This window comes from Delphinapterus leucas, chromosome 15, assembly GCF_059928025.1.
Source record: "Delphinapterus leucas isolate spDelLeu-1000000601 "Yukka" chromosome 15, BTC_Dleu_Yukka2, whole genome shotgun sequence".
NCBI classification, from domain to species: domain Eukaryota; kingdom Metazoa; phylum Chordata; class Mammalia; order Artiodactyla; family Monodontidae; genus Delphinapterus; species Delphinapterus leucas.
In genome coordinates, this window is record NC_143143.1 from 15,213,131 (window position 1) to 15,231,620 (window position 18,490).

At 36.6% G+C, this 18,490-nt stretch overlaps 1 protein-coding gene and 1 pseudogene across 1 annotated transcript in view; both read left to right on the top strand.

Annotated features, from left to right (window-relative positions):
• Window positions 1–9,964, top strand: part of SEPTIN14 (septin 14) — a 50,966-nt gene extending 41,002 nt beyond the window's left edge. The window contains exons 8-9 of the mRNA XM_089895858.1: window positions 2,025–2,157; window positions 7,996–9,964. Of these exons, the coding sequence (XP_089751984.1) occupies window positions 2,025–2,157; window positions 7,996–8,175 (313 nt within the window). The 3' untranslated portion in view covers window positions 8,176–9,964. The remainder of the gene's footprint in view (window positions 1–2,024; window positions 2,158–7,995) is intronic.
• A 3,231-nt stretch (window positions 9,965–13,195) lies between these two features.
• On the top strand, window positions 13,196–16,131 carry LOC149747395 (olfactory receptor 7A5-like; annotated as a pseudogene).
• Window positions 16,132–18,490: the final 2,359 nt, after the last annotated feature.

Below are 18,490 nucleotides of genomic sequence, written 5' to 3' on the forward strand. Positions count from 1 at the left end.
TCAGCCTTCTGGTTCCTACCAGTCTGGGTCTACATGCTTGTGCTCAGCGTGAAATTATCATCCTCCACCTGGGTAGGCACGTTAGTTCCTGTAGAAGAACTCAAGAGATCTGTATCAGATTGTCATACACACACTCCCACCCCTGCCCCAGGAGGAACCAGGTCCAGGACCCCGTGCTGCACTATTGTTTCTTTCTGCATTCCCTCACTCTCCTCCCAGTAACTGTTTGAATCTTCCCTTTGGAACTCAGGGAAGGTCTAGGAGGCGGAAAGCCTTTTTCCCACAAACAAGAAAGGGGGTACATGGAAAGGCTTTTATGCCTGGGAGGGTCCCACAACATCCCGCTCGGTTTCAATCTTCCCTTTTCTTTGATATTCCTCAATCTTGAGGGGAACAGGTGTTGGATAAGAAAGGGAATAACATTTTGGATTGGAGAGCTCAATCATAAACTTGGCAGAGGAACTACGTTTTCGGGGGACTCAGTTTCAATGGAAGTCAAGTGAAAATAGTTTGAGAGCAGGTATACTTAGCTATACTGAGGAGGAATAGGATTTGTGCTGCAGAAGGATGATAGTGTAGAACAATCGAGTTATATTAGTTACAGTACTTTGAAGGCAACCAGAATTGAACTGGCTATCTTAAATACATCATATTTCGAAAGACACCTGGCCTTATTTTAATTATTTTGAGAACCTCATAAATTAGATGTTCCCCCAAATTTTGTTGTCAAAAGATGTGAAGAAGTGTGATATAATAAAAAGTGGTAGGAGAAACAAAACATATTTTAAGTGTTTCAAAATGTGAGTACTTACTATATATACACTCTATATACTTATATTCAATATGGCACCTCACTTTTTTACATCTCATGGTATAGAAATTTTCATTTCTATACATGAGAGAATATTGGTAAATGTCCTTATATGTGACATAACTATATATATATATGTATTTTATTGAAGTATAGTTGATTTACAATGTTGTGTTAATTTCTGCTGTATAGAAAAGTGATTCAGATATATAGAGAGATATAGATATATTCTTTTTCATATTCTTTTCCATTATGGTTTATCACAGGTTATTGAATATAGTTCCCTATACTATACAGTAGGACCCTGTTGTTTATCCATTCTATATATAATAGTTTGCATCTGCTAATTCCAAACTCCCAGTCCATCCCTCCCCTCCCCCCTCCCCCTTGGCAACCACAAGTCTGTTCTCTATGTCTGGGAGTCTCTTTCTATTTCATAGATAAGTTCATTTGTGTCATATTTTAGATTCCACATATAAGTGATACCATATGGTATTTGTCTTTCTCTTTTTGACTTCACTTAGTATGATAATTTCTAGGTCCATCCATGTTGCTGCAAATGTCATTATTTCATTCTTTTTTATGGCTGAGTAGTATTCCATTGTATATATGTACTACCTCTTCTTTATCCATTCTTCTGTTGATGAACATTTAGGTTGTTTCCATGTCTTGGCTCTTGTGAATAGTGCTGCTATGAACACAGGGGTGCATGTATCTTTTTGAATTGTAGTTTTGTCTGGATATATGCTCAGAAGTGGGATTGCTGGATCATATAGCAATGCTATTTTCAGTTTTTTGAGGCATGTCCATACTGTTTTCCATAGTACCAATTTTTTTTTTCCATAGTACCAATTTACTTTCCCACCAACAGTGTAGGAGGGTTCCTTTTTCCCCATACCCTCCCCAGCCTTTGTTATTTGTAGATTTTTTTAATGATAGCTATTCTGCCCAGTGTGAGGTGGTACCTCATTGCAGTTTTGATTTGCATTTCTCTAATAATTAGGGATGCTGAGCATCTTTTCATGTGCCTGTTGGCCATCTGTATATCTTCTTTTGGAGAAATGACTATTTAGGTCTTCTGCCTATTTTTCGATTGGATTGTTTGGTTTTTTTGTTGTTGAGTTATATGAGCTACTTATATTAATAAACAATATATATGTTTACATGTTTATATTAACATTTTAATACAAAAGTAACACAAATTTCTTTTCAGTTTTCAAGAGATCTATGAAGCCAAAAGGCAGGATTTCTTGGATCAATGTCAGAGGGAAGAAGAAGAGTTGAAACAGAAGTTTATGCAGAGAGTAAAGGAGAAGGAAAGAGCATTTAAAGAAGCTGAAAAAGAGGCAAGTCCTGCTAGTTTGATATAATTTGTATTCAAGTTTAGGTGTCCTATTAAGTTGGAGGTTTTCATCTCGAGAGTTTAGATGATTTTGTTGGAGGATACTTTGCTATTCTTCAAAAAGTAGCTATTTACCATATAGGTTTTGGATACAGCCTTTAAAATTTTGCCATCTGTAATCTTATTTTTTCTAGAGCATTTGGAGAATTTACTTTTTTATTTTTTAAACTGAAGTATAATTTGACGTACAATATTATATCAGTTTCGGGTATACAACAGTGATTGATTTTTTAAAATTTATTTATTTTATTTTATTATTTTTATTTTTGGCTGTGTTGGGTCTTCGTTGCTGCACATGGGCTTTCTCTAGTTGCGGCGAGCGGGGGCTACTCTTCGTTGCAGTGCGTGGGCTTCCCATTGTGGTGGCTTCTCGTTGCGGAGCACGGGCTCTAGGTGTACGAGCTTCAGTAGTTGCGGCACGCAGGCTCAGTAGTTGTGGTGTACGGGCTTAGCTGCTCCGCGGCATGTGGGATCTTCCTGGACCAGGGCTCGAACCCGTGCCCCCTGCATTGGCAGGCGGATTCTTAACCACTGTGCCACCAGGGAAGCCCCTGAATATTTTTATACATTACAAAATGATCACCATGATGTCCCAGTTACCATCTGTCACCATACAAGGTTTTACAATATTATTCACTACATTCCTTATGCTGTACATTACATGCCCATTACATTATTTTATAACTAGAAGTTTGTATCCCTTAATCTCCTTCACCTATTTCACTCATCCTCTAATGCCACTCTTCTCTGGCAACCACCTGTTTGTTCTCTGTATCTCTGAGTCTGCTTCTGTTTTATTATGTTTGTTCATTTGAATTGTTTTTTAGATTCCGTGTATAAGTGAAATCATATGGCATTTATCTTTCTCTATCTGACTTATTTCACTTAGCATAATACCCTCCAGGTCCATCCATGTTGTCACAAAAGGCAAAATTTCATTCTTTTTTATGGCTAATGTTCCATTGTATATATATACCACATCTTATTTATCCATTCATCTATTGATGGACACTTATGTTGCTTCCATATCTTGGCTATTGTAAATAATGCTGCAATGAACATAGAGGTGCATATATTTTTTCAACTTAGTGTTTTTGTTTTCTTCAGAAAAATACCCAGAAGTGGAATTACTGGATCGTACTGTTGTTCTATTTTTAATTTTTTGAGGAAGCTCCGTCCTATTTTCCATAGTGACTGTATCAATTTACATTCCCACTAATTCTGCACAAGTGTTGCCTTTTCTCCACATCCTTGCCAAAGTGTTGTCTTTTGGATAATAGCCATTTTGAATGGTGTGAAGGGATATCTAATTGTGAACTTGATTTGCATTTCCCTGATGATCAGTGATGTTGAGCATTTTCTCATGTACCTGTTGGTCATCTCCATATCTTCTTTGGAAAAATGTCTGTGTAGTTCCTCTGCTCATTTTGTAATTGGGTTGTTTGGTTTTTTTTTTTATGTTGAGTTGTATGCATTCTTTATATATTTTGATTATTAACCCCTTACTAGATATATTGTTTAAAAATGTCTTCTCCCGTTCAATAGGCTGCCTTTTCATTTTGTTAATAACTTCCTTAACTGTGCAAAAGCTTTTCAGTTTGATGGAGTCCTATTTGTTTATTTTTGCATTTGTTTCCCGTCCCTGAGGAGACATATCCAAAAAAATTAAGACCGATGTCAAAGAGCTTACTGCCTATGTTTTTTCTAGAGTTTTGTGGTTTCAGGTCTTACAGTTATATCTTTAATCCAATTTGAGTTTATTTTTGTATATGGCATCAGAAAGTAGTCCAGTTTGATTCCTTTGCATGTAGCTGTCCAGTTTTCCCAACATCATTTATTGAAGAGGCTGTCTTTCCCTCATGTACATTCTTGCCTCCTTTGTTGTAGATTAGTTGACCGTATTAAGTGTGGGTTTATTTCTGGTCTCTCTTTTCTGTTCCATGGGTTTGTGTGTCTGTTTTGGTGCCAGAACCATATGTTGTGATTGCTGCAGCTACGTAGTATATAGTTTGAAATCAGGGATGGAGAGACCTCCAGCTTTGTTCTTCTTTCTCAAGATTGTTTTGGCTATTTGTGGTCTTTTGTGTTTCCATACAAACTTTAGAATTATTTGTTCTAGTTCAGTGAAAAATGCCATTTGTACTTTGATAGGGATAACATTGAATCTGTAGATTGTCTTTGTATTGTAGTTATTATACCAATAATTTTTTCAATCCACAATGACAGTATATCTTTCCATTTATTTGTGTCATTTCAATTTCTTTCATCGTTTTCCAAGTACAAGTCTTTTACGTCCTTGGTTAGATTTATTTCTAGGTATTTTATTGTTTTTTTGTAATTGTAATGGGTTTGTTTTCTTAATTTCTCTTTCTGATAGTTCTTTGTTAGTGTATAGAATTGCAGCATATTTCTGTATATTAATTTTGTATTCTGCAACTTTACTGAATTCGTTTACTAGTTCTAACAGTTTTTTGGTGACATCTTTAGGATTTTCTATATATAGTGTCATGTCCTCTGCAAACAGTGACAGTTTTACTTCTTCCTTGCTAATTTAGATGCCTTTTATTTCTTTTTCTTGTCTGATTGTTCTGGCTAGGACTTCCAATACTATGTTGAATAGATGTGGTGAGAGTGGACATCCTTGTTTTGTTCTTGATCTTAGAGGAAATACTTTCAGCTCTTCACAACTGAGTACCATGTTGGTTGTAGGTTTGTCATATATGGCCTTTATTATGTTGAGGTTATTATGTTCCATCTGTACCCACTTTGTTGAGAGTTTTTATCATAAATTGATGTGGAATTTTGTCAAAAGCTTTTCCTGCATCTATTGATATGATCATATGATTTTATTCTTCAATTTTGTTAATATAGTATATATCACATTGTTTGATTTGTGAGTATTGTATTATCCTTGCATCCCTGGGTTAAATCCTGCTTGATCATGGTATATGATTCTTTTGATGTATTGTTGAATTTGATTTGCCAATATGTTGTTGAGGATTTTTGCATCTATGTTCATCAGTGATATTGGCCTGTAATTTTTTTTGTGTGTGGTTTCTTTGTCTGGTTTTGTTATCAGTGTAATGCTGGCCTTGTAGAATGAGTTCAGAAGTATTCCTTCCTCTTCAGCTTTTTGGAATAGTTTGAGAAGGATAGGCATTATCTCTTCTTTAAATGTTTAGTAGAATTCACCTGTCAAATTATCTCGTCCTGGACTTTTGTTTGTTGGGAGTTTTAAAATTACTGATTCAATTTTACTCCTGGTAATTTGTTCATATTTTGAATTTCTTCCTGATTCAGTCTTGGGAAATTGTACATTTCTAGAAATTTATTCATTTCCTCTAGGTTGCCCATTTTATTGGCGTATAATTTTTCATATTAATCTCTTATGATCCTTTGTATTTCTGTGGTATCACTTGTAACTTCTCTTTTTTCATTTCTGATTTTACTTGGGCCGTCTCTTTTTTTTCTTATGAGTCTAGCTAAAGGTTTATCAATTTTGTTTATCTTTTGAAAGAACCAGCTCTTAGTTTCATTGATCTTTTCTATTTTTTAAGCCTCTATTTCACTTATTTCTGCTTCAACCTTTATGATTTATTTCCTTCTGCTAACTTTGGGTTTTGTTAGTTCTTCTTTCCTAATTTGTTTATGTGTAATGTTAAGTTGTTTATACTAGATATTTTTCTTGTTTCCTGAGGTAGGCTTGTATTGCTATAAACTTCCCTCACAGCACTGCTTTCGCTGTATCCCATAGAATTTGGAAAAATGTGTTTCTGCTTTCCTTTATCTCCAGGTATCTTTAAATTTCCCCTTTGTTTCTTCCATGATCCATTGGTTGTTTAGCAGCATATTGTTTGGCCTCCACATGTTTGTGTTTTTTGCAGTATTTTTCTTATAGTCGATTTCTAGCTCATAGTGCTGTGGTTGGAAAAGAGGCTTGATATGATTTCACTCTTCTAAATTTATTGAGACTTCTTTTGTGGTCTGCATGTGTCTATCCTAGAGAAAGTTCCATGTGTACTTGAAAAGAATGTATATTTCTGCTGCTCTTGGACAGAGTATTCTATATATATGTGTGTGTGTGTGTGTGTGTGTGTGTGTGTGTGTCATTTGAGACCAACGTTTCCTTATTGGTTTTCTGTCTGGATAATCTGTCCATTGATGTGAGTGCATTGTTAAAGTCCTTTAATATGATTATGCTACTGTCAGTTTCTTCCTTTAAGTTTGTTAATAGTTGCTTTATGTATTTGGGTGCTCCTATGTTGGGTCCATCTTATTTACAATTGTTATATCTTCTTGATGAACTGATCCCTTTATCATTATGTAATGTCCCTCTTTGTCTTTTGTTACTGTCTTTGCTTTAAAGCCTATTTTGGCTGATATAAGTATTGCTACACCAGCTGTCTTTTCATTTCCATAGAATATTTTTTCTGTCCCCTCATTTAGATTTATGATCCATTTGAGTTTAATTTTTGTGAAGGTTTGTGTCTAGATTCTTTGGGTTTTTTTTTTTTTCATGTGAATGTTCAGTTGTTTCAGCACAAGTTGTTGAAGAGACTATCTTTCCTCCTTGTACTACCTATGCTCCTTTGTCAAAGATCAATTTGCTAAATATATTTGCATCTATTTCTAGGTTCTCTATTTTGTTGCATTGATCTATTTTTTTCACCAATATCACACTATCGTGATTACTTAGTTTTAGTCAGATTACTATAGTCAGTGAAGTCAGGTAGCATCAGTTCTTCAAGTTTATTCTTCTCCTTCAATATTGTGTTGGTTATTCTGGGTCTTTTGTTTTGCCATAAAACCTTTAGAATCAGTCTGTCAATATCTATAAAATAACTTGCTGGGATTTTGATTAGGATTGCAATGAATCTGTAGGTCAAGTGGGGAAGAACTGACAACTTGACAATATTGAGTCTTCCTATCCACAAACATGAAATAGTTATTTATTTTGTTCTTCTCTAATTTTTTTCATCAGGGTTTTGTTGTTTTCTTCAGATGGATCTTATATGTATTTTGTTAGATTTATACCTAGGTATTTCATTGGGGGGTTAATGCAATTGTTATTGCGTTTTTAACTTCAAACTCCACTTGCTCAATGCTGGTATATAGGAAAGCAATTAACCTTTATATAATAACCTTATATCTTGCAACCTTGCTATAATCACTAATTAGTTCCAGGAGTTTTTTGGTCAGTTCTTTTGGATTTGCTACATAGATGATTATGTTATCTGCAAACAATAACAGTTTTATGTCTTTCTTCCCAGTCTGTATACATTTTATTTTTCTTCTCTTACTTTATTGCATTAGCAAGGACTTCCAGTACAATGTTGAAAAGGAGTAGTGAGGGGGGACATCCTTACCTTGAACCTGATTTGCAGGAAAAGTTCGAGTTTCTCACCAGAGTAGTTAACATTTGAAATGTTTATGTATTAAGATAAAGTTTAGCTTTCTCTTATTTCTACCTTCAACCTCCCATCTTTAAGTAAAAAGTTTTCTCGATGACTTTGCCATCATTTATAAATACCACACTCCCACATCCCCAGCCTTTGCAGTCATTCTTCTTGCCATTGTATCTAGATGCTCATTTACTTCTCAGGTCTGAAAATGTAATTACGAGCAATATGACTCCAGCAGAGATAATTTTTGAAACTGTTATTAAGATCAAGTGCTACTCTGATGATTAGGGTATGTTTGATAACCAGAAAAAGATAAACATGTTCTTGGGGATGTGCCACCATAGCGTGCTTTGAGTCACAACTGCAGATTTGTTTCACAGCTACAGGACAAGTTTGAGCATCTTAAGAGGGTCCAACAAGAGGAGACAATGAAACTTGAGGAGGAGAGAAGACAATTGGAAGAAGAAATAATAGATTTTTATAAAATGAAGGCTGCCTCTGGAACATTGCAGACTCAGGAGTGTACCAATATAAGGAAGGACAAAGATCGTAAGAAATAATCCTCTCTTACCATCTGTGTGTCATGGAGCCCTATCACTCTCAATCCCATCTTCCTGTGAGATTTTTCTCATAGCACTAATTCTGATTGAAATTATACTAAGTTTTAAAATCTGTTTGCTTATTGTATATTTTCTCCAACTAGAATGTGAACTCCTTGGGAGTAGGTACCTTGACCATCTTGTTAAATGTTCTGTCCTCAGTGTTTAGAACAAGAGTAGCACAGAATTAGCAGTCAATAAGTATTTGCTAAAATGAAAGAAAATCAAAGAATTATATAGCACAGTGTGAAAAGTGATTAGCTGTTGAAATTCTTTTACCATAGCCCTACTTGTGGCTCCAGGGACCAAGTGTATATATACTATTTCATATCTAAATAGAAGTAGGGGCTTTGTTGGCATAAAATATTATGTTATAAAAGGCTAATTCTTATGCTGATATTCCTTAACAAATTCTACTGATAATAATTTCTTGATAATTTTTATTAAATAAAATATTGTTTCTGATTGGAACTCTTAGGCTTTTATGTTAGACCTTGTAAAACTAATATTGGAATAAATCTTGAAAAGTTAGGGAGAGCCAGAAAACAGTGGGAAACCATGAGTAACATTTGGATGATAATATTACACCTTACATATTTGGGGTATATGTTAAAACTAAAGTTATCAAATAAAGTGGACTTTTTTTTTTGCCATTTCAAAAATTTCCTTCTGACTATATATCCTGATTTTCCACATTTACAATGTCAGTTCACCTATGTGTGTGGCTGACTCACCGTGACTCATTCTATGAAAGTACTACCGTTGAGGGTCTGTATATATTTACTCCAGCTACATCTGGCATAGTTCATGGAATTTTTCTCATGTCCCTAAAATAATAAATTTTTCTTCTGGTGTAATTTTATTACTGCATTCATTTCAAAGGCAGCATTTTTTTTCAGGGTATCAGGGTATTGTGATTTTTGCCTCAAAATATTTGAGAAAATATAATCTGATTTGTAATACCTTTACTTCTTGAAAGTTTTTTTTTTTTGAAAAATACAGGGAAAGGGAGGTATATCCACAATGATTTTTATATATGTTATTAAGTCACCTTATGATTTTATCATTTGAGGGAAGAATGAAGTCTACTATGTGAACTTCTAATGGAAACTCTACAAGCACCAGGATCTTTGTTTTGTTCACTTATGAATTCATCCCTAGGCCTAGAACAGTGCCTGGCACATGGCGGTAATTGTTCATTGAATAAATGAAAACAATAATAGTACATTAGCTATATTATATGCATGGATAGTTTAATTTATATCATTGACTTTTAGAAGATAAACAATTAGTATAACATTATTGCTTTTCCACATGCTGGTGAATTATACAACTAAGGGATTTTCATCTTCTCATTCTCTCAACATAATCCAGTGTTATTAAAATTTGAGTCACCAATGTTGTTACACATATAGAAAACTGTAATATTAGCCTTGTAAAAGTGCATTTATAAAATGCACTTGGTTGCATTTGAGAATGGACCCTTTAGGTAATAATGTGATAGTCCATAGTTTCTTTTAGAGAAAGGAAAGATTCACCCTAAATAAACGATATGGTTTTTCTTTCCACTTCTTTTCCAAAGGTATAAAACAAGTTATGATTTAGTAGTTTATAAAGCATACATTTGCTCATTAAATAATGGTTTTATAAAATAGTATTTGTTTCCTATATAGCTTTTAACTATATGAATAAAATTATTTTTCTCTTTCAGATCCACTTTCATGTTAAACAGAGGTTCCAGATTTATGTAGCACAGAAAGTTTTAATAAGTCAGCATTACTAAAAACTTATAAGTATACTTTACTTTTCCTTAGAGTTTTTATTTGCTAGATTATTTATTTGATATTAATGTAAATTGTATTTTTAAAATTTCAGTTTCTACTTGATCATGGCTAGTAATACACATTCCAATGATTTTTATACATTTATCTTATATTCTGTAACCCTTCTAAAACTTGTTAAATTCACTAATAAGTTGTAATAGGTTTTTTTGTAGATTTATTTGAATTTCCTAGCTACATGATTATTTGGGATCTGAGTGAAAGCCATTTACTTTTCCAAATTTTATGTCTTTTATTTTCTTGCCTTACTTAATTGACTATGACTTTTAGTACAATGTTGAGTAGAAGTGGTGACAGGGGGCTTTATTATCTCATTCTCAATGTTAGAAATAGATACAGTTCAATCTATCATTTGTTTCCAGTTTTATTGAGATATAATTGACATAGAACATTGTATAAGTTTAAGATGTACAATGTGTTGATTTGATACATTTATATATTGCAAAATTATTACCAACATAGCATTAGCTAACACACCTTCTTACTGTCAGGTAGTTACCATTTCTTTGTGATGAGAACATTTAAGACCTATTTTCTTAGCAACATTCAAGTATATAATATGGTATTATCAACTATAATCACCATGCTGTACATTAGATTACTGTACAAAACTTGTTAACTTTATAGTGAAAAGTTTGTACCCTTTGACTGATAATTCCCCATTTTCCCCAACCCTGGCTTCTGGTAACCACCATTCTCTGTTTCTTGAATTTGGCGTTTTTAGATTCCACATATAAGCGATGTCATAAAGTATTTACCTTTCTGTCTGACTTATTTCACTTAGCATAATGTCCTCAAGTTTCATCCAGATTGTTGCAAATGGCAGGATTTCCTTCTTTCTTGTGGTTGAATAGTATTCCACACTTCTTTATTCATTCATCAATTGACATACCCTGAAGTTGTATTTATATCTTGCTATCGTGAATAATGCTGCAGCTAACATGGGAATATATACCCAGAAGTATGGTTGCTGGGTCACATGGTCGTTCTAATTTTAATTTTTTGAGAAACATCCATATTTTTTTCTCCATAGTAGCTATACAAACCTCCATTCCCAGCAACAATACACAAGGGTTCCATCTTCACTAACACTTGTTATCTCTTCTCTTTGGGATGACAGACATTTTCACAGGCATGAAGTGATATCTCATTGTGATTTTGATTTGCATTTCCCTTATGATTACTGATATTGAGCACTTTTTCATGTGCTTGTTGGCCATTTGTATGTTTTCTTTGGAAAACTGTCAATTCGGTTTCTCTGTCCATTTCTTAATAGGATTGGTTTTTTGTTTTCTTTTGTTTTTAATATGGAGTTGTATGAGTTCTTTATGTATTTTGGATATTAGCCCTTTATCAGATACACAAGTTGCAAATATTTTCATCCATTCAGTAGGATGTCTTTCATTTTGTTGATGGTTTCCTTTGCTGTGCAGAAGCCTTTTAGTTTGATATTGGCCCACTTGTTTATTTTTGCTTTTGTTACCTTTCTTTTGGTGTCAAATCCAAAAAATCACCACCACGACTGATGTCAAAGAGCTTACTGCCTTTGTTTCCTCCTAGGAGTTCTTTGGTTTCAGGTCTTACATTCAAGTCTTTATCCATTTTGAGTGGGATTGGTGTATTGTGTAAGGTAGGTGTCCAGGTTCATTCTTTTGCATATGGCTGTCCAGTTTTTTAAATTAATTAATTAATTAATATATTTTGGGCTGCGTTGGGTCTTCGTTGCTGTGCGTGGTCTTTCTCTAGTTGTGGCTAGCGGGGGCTGCTCTTTGTTGCAGTGTGTGGTCTTCTCATTGCGGTGGCTTCTCTTGTCGTGGAGCACAGGCTCTAGGCATGTGCTTCAGTAGTTGTGGCACATGGGCTCAGTAGTTGTGGCTCACAGGCTCTAGAGCACAGGCTCAGTAGTTGTGGCACACGGGCTTAGTTGTTCCCCAGCATGTGGGATCTTCCCGGACCAGGGATAGAACCCGTGTCCCCTGCATTGGCAGGCAGATTCTTAACCACTGTACTACGGGGGAAGTCCCTGGCTGTCCAATTTTCCCAACATGATTTATTGAAGAAACTGCCCTTTCCCCATTGTATATTCTTGGCTCCTTTGTCATAAGTTAATTGACATATATGCATGGGTTTATTTCAGGGATTTCTATTCCATTTCATTGATCTATGTGCCTGTTTTTATGTCCGTACCATACTGTTTTGTAATATAGTTTGTAATATAGTGTGAAATCAGGGAGTGTGATGTCTCCAGCTTTCTTTATCTTACTTCAGATAGCTTTGACTATTTGGGATCTTTTGTGTTTCCATACAAATTTTAGGATTCTTAGCTCAATTTCTGTGAAAAATACCATTGGAGTTTTGATAGAGATTGCATTAAATCTGTAGATTGCTTTTGCTAGTATGGATATTTAAACAATGCTAAGTCTTCCAATCCATGAGGATGGAATTTCTTTCCATTTATTTGTATCTTCTTCAATTTCTATATCAATGTCTTAAAGTTTTTAGTGTAAAGGCCTTTTACCTCCTTGAATAAATTTATTTCTAGGTATGTTACCTTTTTGATGAAATGTAAATAGAATTGTTTTCTGAATTTCTCTTTCTCATATGTTATTAGTGTATAGAAAAGCAACAGATTTCTGTATATTGATTTTGTATCCCACTTTACTGAATTCATTTATTAGTTTTAACAGGTTTTGGTGGAGTCTTTAGGGTTTTTTATATATAATACCATTTCATATGCAAATAGTGACAGTTTTACTTCTTCCTTTTCAATTTGGATGCCTTTTATTACTTTTTGTTGCCTGACTGCTCTGGCTAGGACTTCCAATACTATGTTGAATAGATGTGGCAAGAGTGGAATATTTGAACACATAAATAATTAATGGTGGGCTTCCCTGGTGGCGCGGTGGTTGAGAGCCTGCCTGCCGATGCAGGGGACGCGGGTTCATGCCCTGGTCTGGGAGGATCCCGCATGCCGCGGAGCGTCTGGGCCCGTGAGCCATGGCCGCTGAGCCTGCGCGTTCGGAGCCTGTGCTCCACAACCGGAGAGGCCACAGCAGTGAGAGGCCCACGTACCGCAAAAAAAAAAAAAAAAAAAAAAAAGAATTTCTACCACCTGTCCCCACCAAGAAACATCAAATTGATAATGATATAATTATGATAATGATATCCATCATTATAACTATAAGCTGTTATATATATATTAGTTATGTAATTTTAGTACATGACAGAAAATGGCCATACTAATATGGAGGCCCAGATTTATTTGTCATAAGATGATTTTAAATTGGGAATTCTGGGTACCATTTCTTCATTCTTTAGAGGCAAGATAATATCTGTGGCTGATGTGAGTTGTATTTACTCCTAACCTAATCAGTGAGGCTGGGAATGGGAAAGGTATGGTAGCAACAGCCTAGGAGACCATGGTCCAATCTCTGTGTGCGTGTGTGTATGTGTGTGTTTGGGTGTTTGTGTACCTTGTGAAGTGAGAACATTCCTAAAGGCAGGGTACGTGACCTCATAATTCCAAGGTGACTTTTACATTACAGAGACCAGAAATAAACCAACAGATGGTACTAAGGAAGCAATCAATTTAGAGGATGTCCTTGCAACAAAATTAATAATGTGGAAGAGGAACATGGAGTGGATGAGGGACCTTGTCTAGCTTAGCTTCAGCAGCAGCAGGGAAACCACCTGGTTCCTCAAATTTTTCTGACACTGTTTCTATCATGCTCCTTCTTGCTCATACCTCTCTGACATACCTGGTTCCTTTGGAGCCTTGATTTTTCTGAAACAAGCACGTTTCTTGGAGCAATTGCACTGGCCATTCCTGCACTTAGGCACACACTTCAGATAACTTCCTGGGTCCAGCCCTGTCTTCCTTGCAATCTGTGCTCAAATGTCACCTTGTTTGCCGGTGTTACCTAAACACTCAGTAAAAAAAATCACACTCCCTGCCTACTGTCTCCTTTATGACTGATTATTTTTCATCACAGCGCTGCTCACCATTTGACATGTTACATGATTTTTTATTTTCTTATATTCTTTCTCTATCATTGGATTGTAGAGAGTTTTGTTTTTCAGTGCCCTATATTCATGGCTTAGATAGTTATTGGAAAATTGAGTTATCACTCAATTAATATTCCTCAAATGCATGAAATGCATGGAAGAATTTCACATAAAAATTGTAAGACACATAACATCTTGGGAAAAAGCTGAAAGTAGGACAAAAATTCATAAACAGAGATGGTACAAGGAATCCTAGAGAGGGGATAAGATCCATAGACAATTTGTTGAAATTAATCAATTTCTTGACTGCAAAATGTAAATGTAGGTGAAAATTAAACATGTTACTGATGTTTTTCTCACTTCTCGTAGTCACTTACACTACATGGAACCAGGGAACCTTACAGGAATTGTAGAATTTCTTCTATGATTTTTAGAGTAACCAGAATTCCAGCCCCTCACATTTTGGCTTTTCCTCTCCATGTACATGATCACTGTGTCTGAAAGCCTGCTCATCATCCTGGCCATCAGCTTAGACTTCCACCTCCACACACCCAACCAACCTGTCCTTCAACGTGTCCTTTGCAGATTTCTGTTTCACCTCCACCAGGATCCCGAAGATGATGCAGAACATCCAGACACACAGCAAAGTTATAACCCTTGAAATCTGCAGCAGGAAGATATATTGTTTCCCACTGTTTGCAGGATTGGACAACTTTCTCCTGGTTGTGGTGGCCTATGAGCACTTTGTAACAATCTCTCACCCGCTACGCTACACCATCACCATGAACCTCCAGCTCTGGGGACTGATGGTTCTTGTGTCCTGGGTCATAAGTGCCATGAATTCCTTGCTACAGAGCTTGGTAATGTTGGGGCTGTCCTTCTATGCAGACCTGGATATCCCCACTTTTTCTGTAGCTCAGTCAAGTGGTCAACTTGCTTGTTCTGTCAACTTTCTTAATAACGTGATGATACATTTTGCAGCTGCACTGCTGGGCGGTGTTCCCGCGGCTGACGTTCTTTACTTATATTCTAAAAGAGTTTCCTCCATACACGCAATCTCATAATTTCAGGGAAAGCATAAAGCCTTGTCCATCTGTCCATCTTACCTCTCAGTTGTCTCCTTTTTTTACTGTATGTGTCTATGAATGTACTTAAGCTCTGCTTCTCCACACAGCTCACATTCAAGTGCAACAGCCTTGGTGATGTAAACTGTGGTCATGTCCATGCTGAACCCCTTCATCTACAGTTTGAAGAACAAAGACATATAAAAACAGCTTTGAAAAGACTCTTTGGGAAGGAAACTATAAAAGGCCAATTGTCCTAGGGCTGAAGAAGTACGCATGATTGCAAGGATCAAAGCCTGTGAGCCAGAATTTCCAATTATTTTATCAGAGTGTGGAAGTAGGACTTCCTTCTTTTTTATTGCGAGAGTTTCTATTTCTTTGATTTCAACTTCTCTCTACAATTTATACAGCTCACTTTATTAAGCTTCCTGCCCTGACAATGAACAGGGTTATTTCCCCTTTGTCATTCTCATATTCTCTCAAATTTATTCCCAACCTTGGACTTAAAATATTTGGCAATTCTCATTTATTTCATGGGACTACTTAGATTTCTTAAAAATAATTTATTCTCAAGTGATGTAGATCACACTAATTTTTGTTTGATTTTACTAAAAGAATAGCCATGAGTTACACAACTCCTATGGAGAAACTAAACTTGGCAACCAAGACAATTTATATAATTTTATAACACAGAAAGATCTGAGACTACAGTTTTTCACTTTTATGCCCAATATCCATTGTATATCACTGACTTATTTGCTCTCCCTGAAAACATAGACTTTGAAATGCTAGTGTCTCATGGTCATAGGGTTTGATTTTCCTCGTTAAGATTCTATTCTCTTATTCAAGCTCATGTCCACACTGTCTACCAGATTCACTGGCATAATGATTATCAAATACATTTATCCAAGTTTTTAATAATTTCAATTTCTTTTGTAAAGAACTCTTTCTGTTCATTAATTTTATTCCTGTGTTCATTGAATTTTCCTTCTGAGTTTTCTTGTCGCTCATTGAATGTCTTCGTAACAGAGATTTTGGATTCTTGATCAATTAGATTGCAATATTCCATGCCTTTGTGTTCAGCTGCTGGAAAATTATCATTTTCTTTTTATGATGGCCTATTTCCTTGATTTTTTTTGTTAGTTTCAGGTATATAGCAAATTGATTTGGTTATACATATGTAGATATCTATATTCTTTTAAAATTCTTTTCCATTATAGGTTGTTACAAGATATTGAATATAGTTCAATATACTGTATGTGCTATGCAGTAAAACTTTGTTGTTTATCTTTTTTTTTTTTTTTTTTTTTTGTACGCAGGCCTCTCACTGTTGTGGCCTCTCCCGTTGCGGAGCACAGGCTCCGGACGCGCAGGCTCAGCGGCCATGGCTCACGGGCCCAGCCGCTCCGCGGCATGTGGGATCTTCCCGGGCCGGGGCACGAACCCGTGTCCCCTGCATCGGCAGGCGGACTCTCAACCACTGCGCCACCAGAGAAGCCCTGTTTTGATTTTAAAATAGTGTTTATAGGTACACGCTTCTGCTTTCACATTAGAAGTAGCAGAAACCTTAACTAAGTAAGCTTTTATGTCTTCTTTGGCTCTTACAATTCACCAGGCCGGCTGTTAGAATCCTTTCTTTTGTACTCCAGAAGGTGGTGCTATAGCTCAAGTTTGTATTTTCTCCCTTGCGCTCCCCCCCACCCCCCAGACCTTGGCCTGTTATCTGAGCACCCTCTGTGTCAACTAGGGCTCACTCCGGCAGATGCACTTGGGAGGCGATAGCAGAGTAGAAGGAGGTATGGGTTTAGCACTTGGGGTTCTTGGAGTGCCCACAGTTGGTAGGTGTCCCCTCGAGTGAGGTTCTCCAGCAGGTTTGTGGGCAGACTTCCTGCTGAAGTCCTGAAGCAGATAGCAGGAAACGAACCTTTAATGCCCCTTGATATTCTTATCTCTCTCCTTCCCTTCTTCCTCTCTCCCCTCAGTCACGGAGGTCCCTCCTCAGGAATCCGGTTGCTGCTGGAGAGAAATGGGTTTCTCCAGTTGCAATTCGCATAACTGGGATAGTGGGCCAGTCACTCATCACTTCCGCTTTCCACCAGCTCCATGGGAGGGGTCATGGCTTTCCACCTCCTCTGTTGGAGGAGTCAGCAACACTGCTGCCAAAAGCTCAGTCCCTTGTTAGTGTCACCCTGGGAAGATGGGCCACCTTGGCGAGTTTCTCCCTCTCCCCTCCAAACTCATCCTCACCTTGTTCCAACGGCATGCTAAAATCCCCCTCAGGCAGGCTGGACTTCCACAAATTCTCTCTCTCTAGAGGGTCTCTTGGTCTCTTCCCAGTTTGGCAATCTCCAGGCTCTCCTCCCCTCCATCCCCTGCCCCGCTGTGACTAGTGGGGGTGGAGCGGGTTTGCTGACTCCCTTGGATCTACAGCCCTTACTGAGGTCCTGTTTGTTTATTTTCAGGTACACGGGTGGGCTAGAAACCTCCTGGCTTCCTTGATGTAATGTGCAGAGACACTTTTGTTCAGTTATGGATGTCTAATTAGTTGTTTAAAAAGTGGGAGGGAAAAGAGGAACAACTTACCCCACTGGCCATATGCTGATACCACTCCTACAAGTCTATCCCTGCTGATATTTCTAACTCTAAGCCACTACATAGATTATTCTAACTTTCCCCCTTGCTTATCCCTAAATTCCCACTCCAACATTGAGAAACCCAGCTCCCATCATCCACAGTCTATTTACTTCATTGTTCAATTCTAATGTGTATGTACAGCAGTATCAGAATTATTAACTAGTACATCTGTGAGAAATAACTTTATCAGCTAGAGCACAGTGTTTGTGTGCAGTTATTTCTGGCTTAGCCTTATCAATTCCATCATTTCCAAAGTCACTTAGGTTAGTACATTTCATTCCCCCATCCCTACAGTGAGGTTGTCTTGTACATTTGTAATAATTTGACTCTCATGTCACATTCTGCATTCCCTCCTGGGATCCTTCAAACATAGCCAAATTATTTTTCTTTAAATTTGCATACTTAAGCTTCACTCTTCATGCTGTAAAGTTCTATGAATTTTCAAAGAATGCATAATGTCTTCATCATAACAGTAGCATACAGAATAGGTTTATCACGCTAAAAAAATATCCCCTGTGCTTCATCTAGTTAACCCTCTTTGACTCTCATTTCCTTCCACGGACCTTTTTACTGTCTCTATAGTTTTACCTTTCCCAGAATGTCACATAATTAGACTCATGCAGCATGTAGCCTTTTCAGATTGGCTTCTTTCACTTAGCAATACATATTTAAGGTTCTGCCATGTATTTTCATGGTTTGACAGCTCATTTTCTTTAAACCACCAAACAATAT